The following is a 17,662-nucleotide window of genomic DNA, read 5'->3' as shown; positions in this document are numbered from 1 at the left end:
CGTCAGTTTGTTAGCAGATACATTATATTACCTGAAATATTATTACTAGGTTTTCGGATCCGGACAAAAACATTTTTAATAACCTGCGTATGTAACCCAATGCTGGACAAAGGCCATTTAATCTTCTATAGGACAAAAACAACAAATATAAACTGGTAAAATTGCCTTCATCTGGTATTACGATTATATATTTATTGTGAGATATTAAAATTTTATGAGAATCCTTATCGAAATTTTATTAGGTACAAGAAGGAAATCTAACATTGGGTTATGCAAGACGATGTGCGATGTAGGTTTTATTTGGTGTTCCATAGTGGGCCTAGTGTGTTGTGGATATGTACTCTGTGATGTTGAGGACTGGGCATCTGATATAAGATGCAGGGATAATACTCACATGCCTGTGGATTGGTAAGTACACTAAGTACCCACTTCGTCTTCTAGGCTTTGACCCTCAAATACTAGTGTATCTTCAGTAGGTCTATCGGTTTCACGTATATTATTTCGTGTTTACTTATTAAAAATCAACCTTATTCTTTAACAACTTTCTAATAGAAGTTGTTGAATTGTTAAATTCATCATCATCATAATTTTAGCCCTATTCCGTACACTGCTGGGCATCGGCCCCTCATCGTGTACGCCACCGTCCACTTTTGACGTAAAATAAACTTGTTCGCTTGAACTGCTAGTCTTGAAAACAATTTTATAATATTTGACATTAGATTTCAATGCAAGTTATTTTCCTCGAAAAGGTCCAAAATATGAATTAATTTATTTGTAGGTATTTTTATTAGTAGCGGATTCCGTCGAATCTCAGACGAAAATCGGATTCAAAATTCGATTTCGTATCCTATATTTCGATGATAACATTTAATTTTGTAAATACAACTTTTGTGGTCAAAGTATTTTTTTTCTTTTTGCTTCTCCATTTTATTATATTTTATTTTTTATTCTATTTTTAAAATTATTTGTCAAAAATGTTAGCATTATTTTACATACATATCTATTTCCTGCCATCAGGTGGATTCTTTATAAGCCTTCTCGCTCGTCGTTGCGCCGCGGTCGAAACTATACCTTCCTAACACCATATTCTGAAGGAAGATGGGAAACCTCCTCTGTTCACATCACTTCTTATTCTATGCTGATGAACACCATAGCGCCAATATGGACGGTGAGGATTTATGGTGTCATGCAGGACCTGAACCTGCTTTGATCTGTCGACGCAGCTCTAAAGCCCACACTGTCGCCAAAAAGTTTGCCAAACTCGGCGGATTCGGTATACATTGCTGGTATAGGGCATATGCACATATGCCAATGTAGTTAGATGAATGAGTTTTATTTACCGTAAATATGCCGCATTATGGTAAATAGGTAAAACTCATTCATCTAACTACACTCTTCCCCACCACGCGAATGCCTGAACATTGCGTATGTTCAGGCATTCGCGTGGTGTGGAGGAGTGTGGTGGAGCTTGCATAAGAAGTTTTGTTTGTCGTTTCTTTTAGGACGAATTGGTTCAGAAAAACTTGGCTGTCTTAATATACACCGAGCGTTCTGGGATACAAGGGTCAGCGGCCAAGGGCATACTGATGGCTGATAGGGAAGGAGGTGTTTGGGTGACCCACACCGTGCCTGGCTTTCCTGACGTAATGCGTAAGTACCTCTACTTAGTCATATTTGCAAGTTGGCATTATTATATTTCGTCATATTTCTTCAACTATAGATGCCAAAGTTCTTAACACCTCGTCTTCAAAATCACACCAATCTGACCCGTATTTGAATACGGTGTATCTTCAGTATGTCTACCGGTTTCACGCACATTATGACTAGGCAAACACGCACACTAGTTTATATCGCCTATAGGCTGTCTTGACTTGACGTAAGTCAAGACAGTGGCAGATATGTATATATATATATATATCCACCAATATGCAGGTTTCCTCATGATGTTCACCGGAAGCAAGGGGTGGTCAATAAAAACAACTATACCACTCATGTGGCGCGAGTAGGATTCGAACCTGGGACCTTTCGAACGTAGTCGGAAGATCTTAACGTTGGGCCACCACCGTTTCGACGAATGCAGTATCCACACCACAATGTACTAAAAAAAACTCCGATTACAGATTGACATTTCATTCTCCTTTGTCTTGAAATTGTTTCTACTTCAGACTATATGTGACTGACCTACATTTTTTCCTTTTTTAGAGGAGATGATGTCATTCCCAGACAACGAAATAGAGAACGGCCATTTGATGACGTGCATGGCGTTAGACCACGCGGCTCTAGACGGCATCTTCAGAGTAATTGCCCAGACAAACCCTAACGTTCAGAAGATGCAAGTGCCATCTCATTTGTCCCACTTGTTGCCTAATTGGAACAAAATGCCGGTTCCTGGGTAATTATCACTACTTATCGAGTGTGTTAGGTATATGTGGTGATTTCATCAGACTTACTATCTAGGTACTCCTGACGGCTATATGTCTAGTCGTCTAACAACAAACATCCTTAGCATAAAATAATAATATCTTGAAACAGGCTATAAAATTGCGAAGTCATAAAAACTAATTAAAAAAAGATAGTAAGTTCGCCGAACTTTGGTGGATTCAGTATACATTGCTGGTTTTATATTGCGATGAATAAAAGCTCTCATACAAACTACTTAAGCAATGTTTGTGCATTCGCGTCGATATCTGTCCGAGTTCGCCGATAGAGTGTAGCCTGTGTTTATTCGTAGCTCAGGGAACAGACAATTATCCTTCAAAGATTATAGAAATTTGTATTTGTAATAATAATTGTTTAAAAAAATGTATGTTCAATAGGTGGGCCGTATGCCTGTTTGCCTGCTAAAAATTACTAACTACAGCCGTTACAGCTACGTGAAAATTTTCTTTTAGATAATTGAAAATCAAAGTTTTATAATTAAAAAAAATATATTTTTTCTTCCAGAGACACAAAGGTGGTTGATTTTTTTACACATGACAAGAGATTAAACCCAATCTTGGTGGCGCGCAAGCCGGGTGACACCCACTGTCTCTTCGAGGTGTTCGCGAAGGCCAAAAAAGTTATTTTCGACATCTACGACAGGAATAAGCACGATACATTTTGTGATAAAGAATATGGGTTCGTATTATTTTGCAAGCTATGTCTTTAATGAAACAAACATACTTATATAACAGAGTTTGTTTAAACGCGCTGTTCTTGTTGCATCGGTGCTGTGATACCGCCACGATACTGCGAATCCCGGTGTACTTATAAAATCAACCAAATTTTGAAGATCTCTAATTAGCAAAATTGTTTACAGCGTGCGTCAAATCAAGGCGATATCCATCAAATTTCCAGGTGAAGTCCATTACATAGAAAACTCAACCGATCGAGCAACATTTGGGGTCAGTACCGCGGCCCACTGGCAGAAAACTGGGGCTGGCCCCACCCAGTACTGGGCTTGTATTGGTAGTTATGAAGAACCCAGCATTTACCCAAGGGGCAGCATGCTCATATGCATTTTGAATTACGACGTGTGGTTCGCTTTCAGCAATTTGAAACTTAATGAGCCGAGTTGTTAGGCGTTTTGTATTGAAGTTATGTGCTGCTAAATATTATATACTCTGTGGTGGTACCTACTGATGTTTTTTTGTAAATTTTTATGACATCGTTACCATAAAACGCTTATTAATTTTTTTTCGCAAATAAAATAAGAAATTGTTAAAAAGGTTTTTACGATAGAATAGTTGATTTAAAATGATTCACTAAATAATTAGAGAAACGTTTAATATTCAACACAAATTATTTACACATTAAAAATGTCCATATCGCACACCAGACTCATGAACACAATAATATAAATCTAAGACTACGAAACCATTAAATATAAGATACTGGCTTCACTGGATTTCCGCATTGCGAGCAATATACAGCTTTAAATCTTCAACACATACGTAAATAAGCAAATTACATATATTATAAATATACTAGCAGCAATTTGTGATTGGCCATTTTTATCTATCACTTTTTTTACATCCAACAGTTAATAAAATCTAATTCATAAGCTTTAAAGTAAGTACTAATTGCATATTACTAACATTAAAATTAATCACACGCATACAATTTATAACTGAATATGTATATCTATGCATTCACAATTTACTGCTAGCACACTAAGAGTCGTTTACCAAATTTTGATATTTACATTAAACAATTCTCACAAAATTTGCAATATAACTGTTTTCATTGATATTCGAGAAATATTGTGATGGGAAATGTTCCATCACCATCGTAAACTATATCGAATAGGTACAATTGTTCTTATAGAGAAAGTACCCTTAATTTGGCACATTACATCCACTTCCCTGTGCCCTCGAATAGGGATAGTGGGTCGATAAAATTATACAAATGTAACAATTTACAAAATACAGAAAAATAAGGCAAATAATACAACATCGACAAGAAAATTCTCTACTTTTAGCGCAGATACATAGGCAAAAAATATTTTTTTTTTACGAAAATACTTGAAAATAAAAGCTTAATTATTTCTTATTAATTAATTAATTAATAAGTATGTTGTGTGGTATACAATAATAATATCATGCTTATTTTATTCTTGTACACTACATCAAAGTACAGTTATATTAAACTCGAAAATAAACATTGACTTAACTTTATGGTTAAGTTTTGAGATAATTGTTAGTAGGTAGGGGAATAATCTTCAATGCATGCATTACGTAACCTTATAGACTATCAATAAACATTGAAATATGTGACATAACAAATATATGTTTTGGAAAACGCATGGGCTGGCGAACTTCGTTCGTTACTATCTAAAAAATCATTCCAATCCATTTCTTTCCAATATCAACCATACACACACACACAAATAGGCATTATGCACAAAGCCACCAAACTCAACGTCTGTGGTCTAATGTATCTTGTAAAATTTAACTTTATGATCAGCATAAAATATGCTCGTAGTCTGAGCGTCTCACTACGAACAGAATCGACAGTGAAAATGCACCACGGCGGCAGAGCCATGCCCCATTGCTCAGTCGAGCTTCGCCATTTTGACGTCCGTCTACAGACACGAACAATGCAAAATACATCAAAGTACGTCAGTGTCAAAACCTAAACAAGGCAGCATGTATTCTGCTTGAACTTTATCCCAAAATTCCCACATAAGCAAAGGCACGTACGTATACACACACAAAACCATCCACGCGTTTTCCATCAACTTTTAAAAAATCACGCCACTCTTAGAGACGGCATTCTTGTGAACCAGGTGTCGTGCTTCATTTTCAAGTAGTAGGAGTCTCTTGGGGCGGGGGTTGTGAGGGCGTCTTCAAGGACCTTCAGGGCGCTGGTGGGGAGGACCTTAGCGCTGTATTCCGCGGCCTCTCCGGGCATGGTGACTGCGCAGGATGCTGTAGTGGTACTCACGTCTGAGCTTGGCGTTTCGGGGCGGCTGGGAAGTTGTAATAAATGCTTATTTTAGTGACTGATTACTCGTTTTACAAATTTATCAAAAACTTAGCCAGCCAACTCAACATACACCTTCGATCTGCTCATTATTATCCTCCTCTGTTATGCTTCCTTATGGAAGGCCAGTGCCTCAGCTGTGGGTCAGCATCAAATTATAACGATTTGGTGGATACTGTCGGGTACAGCATGCACAGCCATACAGCGGTAGCTGCTTGCATTGTTGGGTTCCAGTTTCCAGACCCTAGACCACCAAGTTTGCAACGCACTTGTGACACCCAGGCGTTGCACGTTGGCCGTATGTCTATTTGTTTGGTAGTTTAAAAAGGGCTGAAACCATACTGAAACTGATACCTGGAAGGCTGACTAGGTGCGACGAGCTGCAGCGGCGGTGCATAGATCTCGGAAGCAGACAGGTCAGGCGCGTGCAGCAGCACGACGTGTAGGCGGCGCGCGCGCAGTCCCGCGCGCAACGCCCGCGCCGCGCCCCACGTGCCCCAGCGCACGGCGGCTGCGCCCGCGCACGTCTCACCCGACTCGCCCGTCTCCAGCCGTGACAGGCTGTCGCATGCTGTGTCTGAGGTTAGCCCTGGAATATAAAGATCCTGGGATAAGTCCGCAACAGCGCGTGTGTATACTTGCGTATGCGTGCATGCGTATTCCATCCATACAACCATACAGTACAGCTTAAGCGTGCACAGCAAAAGTTCTTGCACATGAATTCTGTAAGATTTTTTCTTTTGTTTATTTGAATTACCAATATAAAAGAGTCGGCCAGCGTGTGGATGGTCAGCGGCGGCGGCGGCGAGCAGCGGGGAGAAGGTGCGCGCGACGCGCAGTGCGCCGAGCACGTTGCCGCGCAGCGCGCCCTCCCAGCAGGACGCGCCGCCGAGCCCGCTGCTGCCTGCTGTGTTTATCACTGCCCAAATGCCTGGAACATTGAAATAAACATAAATAGAAAATACACAGTCAAGGGATATTACCCAAGCAAAATGTCGCTATTACCGCCTCACAGAGAATGCAAGGTAACTTGACGTGAGGTTGTGTGTAGTTTTATCCTTCGCCAATATCGTACAGTTATTTTTTTACGAAAATATCATTGCTGCCACTTGCATATCTTGTTGCATTCAACTAGTGACAAAAAATCATATACCCGTGGAGTAAACCATTGATGAGTTCCCATGTTGGGAACCGATCCTGGTTGCATCGTCAGGTTATATTGTTGTCAGGTAACTACACACTATCAGCAAAGTGTTCGCGGTTTCGACGTAGGTACATTGCTAAATTTTTCTTGCGGTAAAATGGCGGTAAATAAAAGTTTCATGCAAACTACGCAATGTAGTATCACGTCGCATCGACGTGGAACATTTCAATATGTAAAATTATGGATTTGATTACTAACAAAAAAATCGGGATAGGTAAATTAAGCTTGTAAAAATATATATTATTTTCATTTGTTGCTGCTATTCACAAATAACGCCCTCTACAAATACAAACTCAAATTAACTTGTCAAGGAACTTGATTGACAGCAAGGTGCGAGGGCGATGCATTCAAACATAGTGAATGCCTCCTACATATTCGATAGATGTCGCTATGTGTTTAAAGTTATTTACCCAAGTTGAATATTTAAATTAATCATTGAATTGGCTATAAAAATGTGTTTTTTACAGCTAAATGTTAATTTTTATTTTAGTATCTCAAATTGTTATATTTTGTTTTGATTTCAATGATATATGGATCTTATTTTTAACGTAGGTGCTCAAGCACTGCTGGTGTAGTGGTATCATGCAAGATTCCCATTCTTGCGACCCGGGTTCGATTCCCGGGCAGTGCACGCTTTTTTTTGCTTTTTATATTATATTGTGAATACAGGGGGCCTTTACGTAAATAATCGCGTTAAATATTGTTTTACATTCAAGGCCAAGGTCGAAATGGATTATCTGATAGCTAACATCAACCATACCCATCTATGTTGACATCATATTATAGTAGCTGTCCTTCCTATAGGTTATGCCAGTTATAAATTTTATCACAGATGTTCGTATCACTTACTGATGACCTGATGATACTAGGACCACCCAAACCAAGGAAAATAAAATCTACAGTGTCGATTAGTGGATTTTAGTTTTATGATCATCTATACAATATATTTCTCGCGTCCGAAAGATATCTGAAAACTTTGCTTCCGCTAATGTATCAGAAACATTGCAGTTATACTGGATATTTACGAATAACTAGGTATAAAATTACCTCATTTTATCTTCCAAATACATATATTATTGTTTATGAGGTTTCGTTTGGTAAATAAAGAATTTTCTTCTTTAAATTTCAATTCTCACCAGGCAAATGTTGTGCCATTACCCTAGCTCAGCTACTTCCTGAAACATAACCTTTCTAACTGCATCCAGCTACAAAGTCTTAATCTTAGTGGTGTCTGGTCCTCAGGTGAGGCAAACTCGTGGACTTGAAGCCAGGATTATGCGAGTCAAAAGCCTTTACTATTGACTCCTAAAGCTAATCTTACCATGTTCTCCAGCGGGCAGATGTTGGGCAGTAGCCCTTGCAGCTTCCTCAAGCAGATCCTCTCTCGCTACATCGAGCTCCAAAGTCGCCAGTCGTGGTGGGGGCTGGTCCTCTGGCGTGGTAGCCACGTGTGCCTGTAGCCAGGATTCAGCCAGACGGGCTCCAAGCCCGCCTTGTCGACAGCCCGCTATCACGCGCCAGCCTCGACCGCTGAGGTACGTGGCAATCTATGAAGATTTATGGCTTGTAAAATATGGTTGAAAAGTTTAGATGAGACGATAATACGATATACCTTAATGTATTTTTTTAAAAGGGAAAAGATTGGACTGTATTGCCAAATTTCTTGGGGCCTTTATCTTGATCGGATTGAAGCGGATAAATCTCATCACTAGCTGGTTACTATTCTTGGTAGAATTGTGAGTTCATATTTAAATACAAATACCTGCAACCCCAGCGCAGTGTCCACAGAAGTGACGAGAACAGTCTTCGCGCTGTCCACTGGCAGCACCTCGGCAACCCTGACCTTCCTCAGCAGGTACAGCAGCAGAGCCCCCACGATGGAGCACAGCGCCGCCAGCTGCAGCCCCAGGGACAACCACGTTAAGGGATCCATCGAATCAATGGCAGGACATTATTCTTGGTAGAACTGTAACAAGGAGACAATATGGTTAGTAAATAACTTTTTAAACAAAAATGTTATGTAAACGACTGAATAGATAAATAGTTGCTACCTATGGTTGATCAAGCAAATTGGGACTTATTCCTTATTGATAAATTTAATAATAATGGTGGCGTGGTAAGTATCTAGTTGGCTCCTCCAGGGCTTATCAGAATCACAAATATGACCATTAGCAACAATATGATAGAAAAGAAGGTAGAAGTTAAAATATTAAGATAAAGTTAAAATATGTTTAAGGCAAAATTTGACGCGTACATAGCTTGCATTAATATCAGCACTATTTGTAAAATAAATGTGTACACAATACACATTTGACGGTTTTTTAATGGTATAAATACGTAAAAATTGAAACCGATGAAAATGATATGAATTTTAAATATCCAAATAGACTTCCTAACTTTTCGGATGGTTTTATGCAAACAGTTTGTTTGTCAATATGGTGTTGGAGTTTCAGCGCGACCACGCCTGCGTCTCTTCATTGGGACGGATGTTTACCAAATACGGTCGTGTCACGATGGTCGGCTGATGTTTATCAACGTTTTAATGGTTCCCAGACACATAGCCTATGTTCTTGGTATGATATTGACAAGCAGGTGGGTGGTACGGTACCTGAGTAAATAAATACGCAATTAAGTATATATATATATATATATATATATATATATATATGTAGCTCGTCTCTTTGTGTTCCACATCAAACGTTACAAATACTTCTCAGTCTGAACTACTTTTGCTAAGACGTCATTTCGATATCTCATAGTTCAGATGGTCCTTTAGAGAAAGGCATAATACTGTTCCAGTTTGAAAAAATACCTATAGCAGTTGCACCGGTTTCATAGCTAGGTATACAACAAAAAAAGTTACATTCAAATCGGTCCACTAATTCCGGAGATTAGCGTGACAAACAAACAAACGTTTCTTCATTCATTATTTTTTTCGGAAATGTATTAAATGTACACACAAACTTTTTTTTACTGTTTTATTAATTGTATTGATCATGGAATTAGTAGGTACACACCGATGTATTCATATTGATTCATTGTCTTCTAAGTATACTGATTTTTTCTATTTTCCCGCAATGTCTAATACTACACTGGAAGTGTTTTATAGTGTTTATTGTATTCCCCAAATACATTTGTATTGTTTCTGAGAACCATCGCTCATTCTCAGTGCAATTGTTTCGTATAGGATGTAATGACTTAATTGCCAGTTGTTGTATGTTCATACACGGTATTTGAATTTGCATTAAAATACACATACGATATACTGGGTGTACTACTTTTAAGTTGATATTTACGTAATTTACGAAACTTGTTTCGAAATCAATGCTATTTGAGCTGCTAATTGGCCTGGTCAGTAATGAACATGGATATTTAATAATAAAACTGTGAGTGGGGTATGTCTGTATATAGGAGATAGGTACTAAAGAAAAATAATTATCGAAGTCTTAGGACTAATATAATATGTTTTTAATTTTTTGTCTATCTGCCATTATGTTTGTTTGCGCATCGTGCACAAACTACTGGGTATATAGGTTTCATCGCGATACGTTGCTTAGAACCCGAGATAATGACAATAATAGGATATGAGCGGACGCACTTAAAAAACGCGGGCCAAGGCGCGGACAAAAGCTAGTTAATAATAAACTGATCAATAATATGACTAGGTACTGTACAAAATATAAAAACAATAACAACCCAATTAGAGGCACGGATGTGGTGAGATTTCACTGCGGCAAAGAAATTCATTGCGAGGAAAGTCCTCGATTGAAAGATTACGATGATTACCGATCGCAACGCTGGTGATATGTTGTGGAAATCCAACAGAAATCTTGCGATAAATTATTGTGGAATACATTCAGTTAGCCCGTGAAGAGGGCCTCGGGAGAACAAAGGTCCCTGGTTCGAAACCTACTCGTGCCACATGAGTTTGTATGCCTACCAATCTAAATTTGTCAAAATATTTGTTATGGTCTCCATCAAGGGTCTCTTTGGTGCCTGGTGGCTAAGAGTATCATAAGCGAGATAGGACGCCAGCAGTTTAAAGGAATAGAGCTTAAAATGTCAGCTCCACACTGTCGCGGAACTCAGACACATGTCGACGCGAATGCGTGAACATTGCTTAGTTAGTATGTGTGCTTTTATTTACCGCAATGAAAAGCCAGCAATGTATACCGAATCAGCCAAAGATTGGCAAACTGTTTGCCGACATTGTGGAGCTGGCTTTAGATAATGCCTGCCTTGATTGGTAAGTACCTAATATAATAACCATCACAATTAAAACGACGTGTCGTGTTATGATTGTATACTTATAATAGTACTTTTACTTACAGAGGTACTTAATTCAAATATGTATAGAGTAAAATAAAATAGAAAGTGTTATCGGTGTTTGGTGATAATTCAGATGACAATTAAAATTCCCTATAACTACAGTATCAGTTTCAACATCCGATATTTATCAACTTCATTAACGCATATCAATTTATCAAGCAAAAACTATACAATTATCTTTAACAATCACCAGTGCCCTAATCTCATTACGTGTTGTGATCTAATGGACAAAAACGTGGGACTTACATTGTTTTTATGTGAAGATCACGGCCGTACGACCGAACGTGCTGTTCGCGGCATTTTGTCGACCTTTTTATCGAATTAACGCTGATTTGATAACACTTGTGACACAGTTTTAGTTTATCTATTACTAACTATAAAGTAGTAAGTATTTTAGAAGAAATGCAACGCTTGAGACGTTGCGTTGGTAATTTCTGGTTAAAACTATAGGGCTGATTTGATGGCAGCTTCCGATGAAGCCATCGAAGTTTCTCGGTTCTGATAAGAATATCGAATCTACCGTATTGGTACCGTAAAGACAATGTATCAAGTGAGAATATCAGAACATCGTTTGAGTTGGGAGTTTCCGATTCAAATTAAAATATTTACAAATATATACCTATAAAAGATGAGCCTTTTTGATGAACTTAAATACCACTTAGGTACAGTAAAGTGACCGACCCTATTCCGGGTACAAACCACTTCATAGAATCAAAAGAAATAGCTATAAAATTACATGGGTTTCGAGAGGACGCTGGTAAATGCTAGTTAGGGGATAACCAGACCACACATTATCGTTTACTGCGTTTTATCCCAGTTTAGATCGCTCGTAAAAACTAATAATGTATTTATGTCAAAGAATACTGTAAGTTCAAGGGAGAAGGTTGAAATTAGTTTAACAAGGAGAGAAGGATGCGTCTTGTAGCACAGTTCTCTTCAGTGGTGTTGCCAAGTTGTAAAATCTAAGATTAATTGAAAAGTTAAATCCAGAGTTAAGTAGTGTCCAGTTTCATGAAGTGTAAAATAATTTGTAACTTTGTAACTAATTCTTAACTGCGTAAAATGAAATTCTAAGCAGTTATTCTAACCTACCTACATTGTGAGAAAATATGGCTCAATGATAGTTTTCCATTTATAAATGCGAGAGTGTGCGTCGATAGAAAACTGGTTTATACTTATCGATCCTTTTACGTGTCTAAATCTAGAATAAACCTAACTGTACACTGTGTGTCGCTTCCTACTATAGCAACAGGACTGAAATAAGCGTATCGCCTTTTATCCCTTTTGCAATATCTTCAGCGACGTTCTTAAATGTCTGCCACAGATATCGGAATAGTAAAGAAAATATGCAGTTTCAGATTTCCAAAATTATTTAACACGAGGAAGCTACATTATTCTTGAACCGTACCATATGCTACTGTTATACTCCTATATTCCCACAAGAGCATCACGGGATGCAGTTAGTCTATGATAAAATCAAAATAAAAAATGTCACTTCTATTCTATTTCATTATTCGTAGCTCTGTGATGTAGTTCGTTGGCTGTTGGCTGGTATTATTTTAGAAGGCATTAGTAATCAGAGTTCAGAGTGCTTGACGAAAATCCGTCGGTACAAATACAGACAATTGTCAAATGGCAGACGTGCTATTGAGCTCTAGAGTCCTGACTGGATATAAATAATTATTCATTCATTAATTGCTTGAATAATTTCGCGTACGTACGTTCAAAGCCACATGTATTTTATAGTATTTTTTTGTAAATCATATATTTAAAATATCGATATTGCGTTAGGTTATATGAGTATAATAAATGAACGTTATTAAATAATCTATTCTTGTAGCCATATAATCGAGATTTAAAGACTATTTTCACAGCTTGTAGAAGAAAAATAAGTCCTATAAATGTTTTATTGAATCCTGCAAAGTTGTTTTAATATGTTATCTAGTTACATAATCAAGTAACTTATTACGGTGTTTGTCTTATTTTTAACTATTTTTCTAAGTAAATATTTTAATATAAATTTAACCACTTATATAAACTTAACTAAATACAAATTACTAAATACCTAAAAAAAGAATACAAATTTTACAACACGTACCATTGTGTCAAAGTAAACTTGTCCAATGTCCATCGCTCACAAGGACAACACAAACAATTCGAATATGTGAGATGGGAACAAACTTACCAATAAATACGAATAATTGTATACTGTTTGTTTGTCTGTAACACAGGACCGTCGGAATGTGTTGCTTTGTTACATTTCAATGAACCATTATAATCCACTGTTTACTATTGAATGTTTGGATATGGATCGCATTCATTCATTCATACATGTCTTGTGAGGATAATATAATAAATGGTACGGGTATAATCCGGCAACTCCCTACCCCCCCCTGAAAACGGGGAAATCCCACTATTACCGTGAAAATAAGACTGTATTTCCAGTAGTTGTGTAAGAGCTGTAAAAAAGGCGTATAACAAGCGTACTTAGGCGTCTTTGAAAAGATTCTTTGTATTGGCAAATGGCCAATTACTAGTGAGCGGAAAATTGAAAAAAAAAAGAGCCGTTTTCCCCGCCCATTTTAATATCGTATTTATTTATTCAATTAGTTGAATGTATATATTGAAATAGAATTTTTTCAATGTGATGGTTTTATGTAATGTATCTTTATTGTATTGGAAGCGCGAAAAATTTAACTTGAGTCCGCGATAAGTTCCGAGGCTATAATATGTGTTTATGTACTCTGTCAATAACAAATTGGCCACGTCGTTGTTGTCAGCGACTGTGGTGTACCATGAAAGAAGTCCCGAAGACGTGGTGCTACTGTCGCTGAAAACAACAACGTGGCTTATTTGGTATTGATAGTTAGTCATATTGCCGTGAGACTTCATTCGTGGTGCGGTGGCTACATTCGTACGTACGTACTTACATTCATATCATCGCAATTGCAATGAGTAGCCGTGGTTGCGTTACGGTTTCTAAGGCGCGGTGCGTTGCATAAATGTTGTTGAACTAATGCTTAGCGGACTTAATGATACGACAAGTATACGTAATTAGTAGTCCATGGACCTTTTCCAAAAGACCTTCACACGTTAGAATATTTCTTCGCAGGCTTTATACGAGGTATTTTTGAGTTATCGAAGTTCATTTTATAATTTTTTTTCCAATTTTTTTTGAAAAGTAAATTAACATCGAGAAAATTGAACTGCTTAGATTGTGATTTTTCAGAAATCTAGAAACTGTTAAACATTTTTTTTTTAAATTTGAAAAAAAAAAATGGTACATACAATTAACTTCTATTGCGTGAGAATTGAGCCCCAGGTCTAAACCTAAAGTCGAAACTTGTTCCAAAAGATATATTAAAAGAAGTGTGGATCTAACCAGTAACCATTCTAGCTAACTACGTGATCGGAGTGACCATTCTAATGCCGCTTACACAGTACACACTATCGCAAAACTCGGACAGATGCCGCGAATAAATGAACATTGCGTAGTTTGTATGAATGCTTTTATTTACCGCAATGAAAAACCAGCAGTGTATACCGAAATTAGGCAACTGTATCGCGATAATGTACTAGTATAGCTGGCATAAAACAATTACCTAACATTGCATCGTATCTGCGCATAAGTCTTATTATTTGTTTAAACATGAAGTTTCACTTTTAGTAAATAAGAATAAAAATGTGCATGCCTGACTGGCAGCTAAAATGGTGCTGTAATTTGGAAGGATATGAATTGTAAATGTTGTAAATTATAAATGAATAATAATAATTTGGTTAAATATTAATGCATTATCGTCCAAACATTTTTACTCTATCGGTTCTGTATCTGCTTCAAAATTGAGTTGCAAGATTCCACCCGAATAAAATCTAGTTATATTACATTGGTTTATAACATTTAAAAAAAGTTTGTAAAAAAACATCGTATTGGCGGGAAGCTTAGTCACAATACGCGGTTATTTTTTTTTCTTTTTTGGCAATCACAATGCAAATACGTGAATTTGGAAAGCCGCCTTCTGGGAATTAACATTTTCATACTTTATTATGTAGCCGATAGCAGTGTATCAATTTCCTGCTATTATTAAAAAAATATGGATGAGTTTATGACAGAATATGTGATAGAAATCTCATATTTTAAACAAATAAAAAATTCCATCGTGCAATTTGCATTTTAAATATATGTGGTGCATTTTTTACGCATAATGAATTAATAAAAAGAGCATCAATTTATTCAGTCTCCAGTCGAAATGTGGGGGATTTAATTATTCAATTACCCGATGTGTGAACCAACGCGCGGTAACTGACCGTGACCACGACAGAAATAAAAATTCGTATTACAATTATTTTGGCTTAATTCACTTCTTTAATGACTATCACTCAATCAACCGAACCTTTCACAATAAACAATCGGCAGAAATAATCTGACATAAGAAAAATCATGGAATTAGTAGGTACTTACTAAATTCATGTGAAAAATATTTAGAATGAGAACATTTATATTATAATTGCTGCAATATTGGTGGCCAGTGCAGTAATATTTATTGTTATATAAATCCTCACAATGAATTCGAGAACAATTTTAAAAGTTTCGAAAATTTGGAAGTCTGTGAGGATGTTTGTTAGCAAATCATGCAAAATCCAATGTACGGATTTTGATGACATTTACTAAACGGGTGGAATATAACTTGGCAAGTGCTACTAGACTGTTTTGTTGGGACAAAAACTCTTTTAACTGACACACATTTGTTATTATGTACTCTTGTATGTAGTCACATACATGTGTGTCAGTGAGCTGTAAAATGATTTAGGACTTATAAGTAAGTCGTTTATGGTTAGGTCTACTCGGCAAAGTTCTAATTCTCAGATATGGGTGTTGGCAACTTTACCTACCTGTTCATAAAACGACATGATTAAAGAAAAGGTATTATTTTTAAAAACTGAACAGTAATTAAGCACTTAAATGTGAATGGGCGAATTATATATATTATTAGCCAATCACAAGACATTGTAATTTTTTTGAGCCAGATAGTGAAACGGCATTTAAATTGCATTATTTTTATTATTTCAGTCAATCATTCCCGTAGATGTCGTACAAGACGATTAAGGACGCACAAATAGCTTTGGCACCTGATAGGCAATAGAAATGCAATACAATGACACTATCTACTTATAAAGTAGAAAAGTTTGGGTCCTTCACTTTCTTGACTTTCACTTGCGCAGGCGCACCTATCGGGCTAACGGCTGTCGACAATAGAAGTATTACGACATACGGGGTCCTAGGTCCTACGGCAAAAGCAGCGTGGCAGGGCAACATGTGTTACGTCAACATAAAACGTAATCATTTATATATTTAGCCTCTTGCCGTCGTTATCACTCATCGCATCGCGTCGTGCAGTGTTCCGTCGCTCAACTAGCACGCTGGAACATAGCCAGCCATATACCGCAACATCGTATGTTATTGTTTACGAGCGTATCATGTGTAATTATAATAGTATAATTAGATGTAAACAATGCAGTGATATAGTGGACTATAGAGAGGAATGTTAGCATTTTACGCTTTCGGTACCTACTGTTGGATAAATATCATTTATGCGATCTAAATTAGGTAGGATTCAACTCACTATTACTACATAGTAGGTTTAAAACAAAGTCGCTTTCCGCGACGCTGTATGCTTAGATCTTTAAAACTACGCAACGGATTTTGATGCGGGTTCTTTTAATAGATAGTGCGATTCCCGAGGAAGGTTTAGGTGTATAATTAAAAAAACAACTGATTATGGTTTTATCTGGGCGGAGCCGGGACGGGTCGCTAGTAAAATTATAAATAAACAGGATGGAATATTATATTGTGTAATCAGGCCGAATAAAACTGTTTTTAATTTTAAGTTTATTAGCATATCTATAACTAATTTTGAAATTCAAATTCGAATTTAAAATTCTATATTCAACTAAGGATGGTATAAGGACATCGCTTATGACGTCAAAAAATTACTTAAAACCTGCCGACTTCCAAGTGAAGAAGTGGCAATAAACATCTTTCTTATCAAGTGTGTCATTGCTGGTGTCAGATTATATTCTAGTCGCCTGCAGGCATCTAACATGACTGTTTTACGATTTACACCTAATTATATGTATACCTAATAACAAGATGAATTTTACAAATAAGAGATGAAGAATGAGACCGTAGAACTAAAAATAAATTCAACAGCGAATACAAAAGGTGACGTAATGATGCCTTCACCAGTTTGAAGACATGTATTTGGTGAGAAAGTTGTAAACGATACGCTAATAAAATTAACATTAGATTACAATAATATACAAAATAAAGAATTTTATAAAATTTCTACGCATTAAGTAATTGGGTCAATAAATTTTTAGACTTTGAGTTACATATACCATAAATATATAAATATTTCTGGTTTCACATTATTAAGATTATGAATACTTATGTAGAAAATCATTCTCCATCCTTTTCCGTAGTTCCATTGGATGTCCCATTTATAGGACTTATCCCATTGATAAGGTTAACACATCCATAATATATAAACATAATATACATAATAATGAATATCTTTTTTATAGAGCATCTCGTCATCAGATGATATAAAACAAATGACGCGGCATTTTTCTCAGCAAATAATGATGATAAAAATAATGATATCATCG

At 36.8% G+C, this 17,662-nt stretch overlaps 2 protein-coding genes and 1 non-coding gene across 4 annotated transcripts in view; 2 read left to right on the top strand and 1 right to left on the bottom strand.

Moving 5' to 3' along the window:
* Positions 1 to 242: 242 nt before the first annotated feature.
* LOC128674133 (deoxyribonuclease-2-beta-like) lies at positions 243 to 3,613 on the top strand. Its single transcript, XM_053752498.2, has 6 exons — positions 243 to 408; positions 1,018 to 1,168; positions 1,503 to 1,650; positions 2,203 to 2,392; positions 2,944 to 3,117; positions 3,299 to 3,613. Exons 1-6 carry the CDS (start codon positions 281 to 283, stop codon positions 3,558 to 3,560), a joined length of 1,053 nt encoding a protein of 350 aa, XP_053608473.1. The 5' UTR covers positions 243 to 280; the 3' UTR covers positions 3,561 to 3,613.
* Positions 3,614 to 3,748: 135 nt separating this feature from the next.
* The window catches only part of LOC128674134 (uncharacterized protein), a 46,677-nt gene continuing 32,763 nt past the window's right edge, over positions 3,749 to 17,662 (bottom strand). Inside the window, exons 1-6 of one of the 2 annotated variants that reach the window (XM_053752500.1) lie at positions 8,719 to 8,808; positions 8,430 to 8,633; positions 7,989 to 8,214; positions 6,221 to 6,394; positions 5,818 to 6,052; positions 3,749 to 5,449 (exon numbers count right to left, since the gene is read on the bottom strand). In XM_053752500.1, coding sequence (XP_053608475.1) covers positions 5,230 to 5,449; positions 5,818 to 6,052; positions 6,221 to 6,394; positions 7,989 to 8,214; positions 8,430 to 8,600 — 1,026 coding nt within the window. In that variant the 5' untranslated portion in view covers positions 8,601 to 8,633; positions 8,719 to 8,808 and the 3' untranslated portion in view covers positions 3,749 to 5,229. Of the gene's footprint in view, positions 5,450 to 5,817; positions 6,053 to 6,220; positions 6,395 to 7,988; positions 8,215 to 8,429; positions 8,634 to 8,718; positions 8,809 to 17,662 lie in introns of those variants that run through there. The other variant, XM_053752499.1, reaches the window with a different exon arrangement.
* Positions 7,228 to 7,298, top strand: TRNAG-CCC (transfer RNA glycine (anticodon CCC)). Its single transcript has one exon. It is a non-coding gene; the product is annotated as a tRNA-Gly (tRNA).

Source organism: Plodia interpunctella, chromosome 12 (assembly GCF_027563975.2).
Source record: "Plodia interpunctella isolate USDA-ARS_2022_Savannah chromosome 12, ilPloInte3.2, whole genome shotgun sequence".
Classification (NCBI taxonomy): Eukaryota; Metazoa; Arthropoda; class Insecta; order Lepidoptera; family Pyralidae; genus Plodia; species Plodia interpunctella.
Note: the sequence above shows the minus strand (reverse complement) of the source record. Positions and strands in the feature narration are given on the sequence as shown.

Excerpts from the sequence above, each read along its gene's own strand:
- LOC128674133 (XM_053752498.2), top strand. The coding sequence starts at position 281 with ATGTGCGATGTAGGTTTTATTTGGTGTTCCATAGTGGGCCTAGTGTGT. Across the intron at positions 1,651-2,202 it reads TGGCTTTCCTGACGTAATGC|AGGAGATGATGTCATTCCCA; the intron begins GTAAGTACCTCT and ends TTCCTTTTTTAG. Across the intron at positions 2,393-2,943 it reads AACAAAATGCCGGTTCCTGG|AGACACAAAGGTGGTTGATT; the intron begins GTAATTATCACT and ends TTTTTCTTCCAG.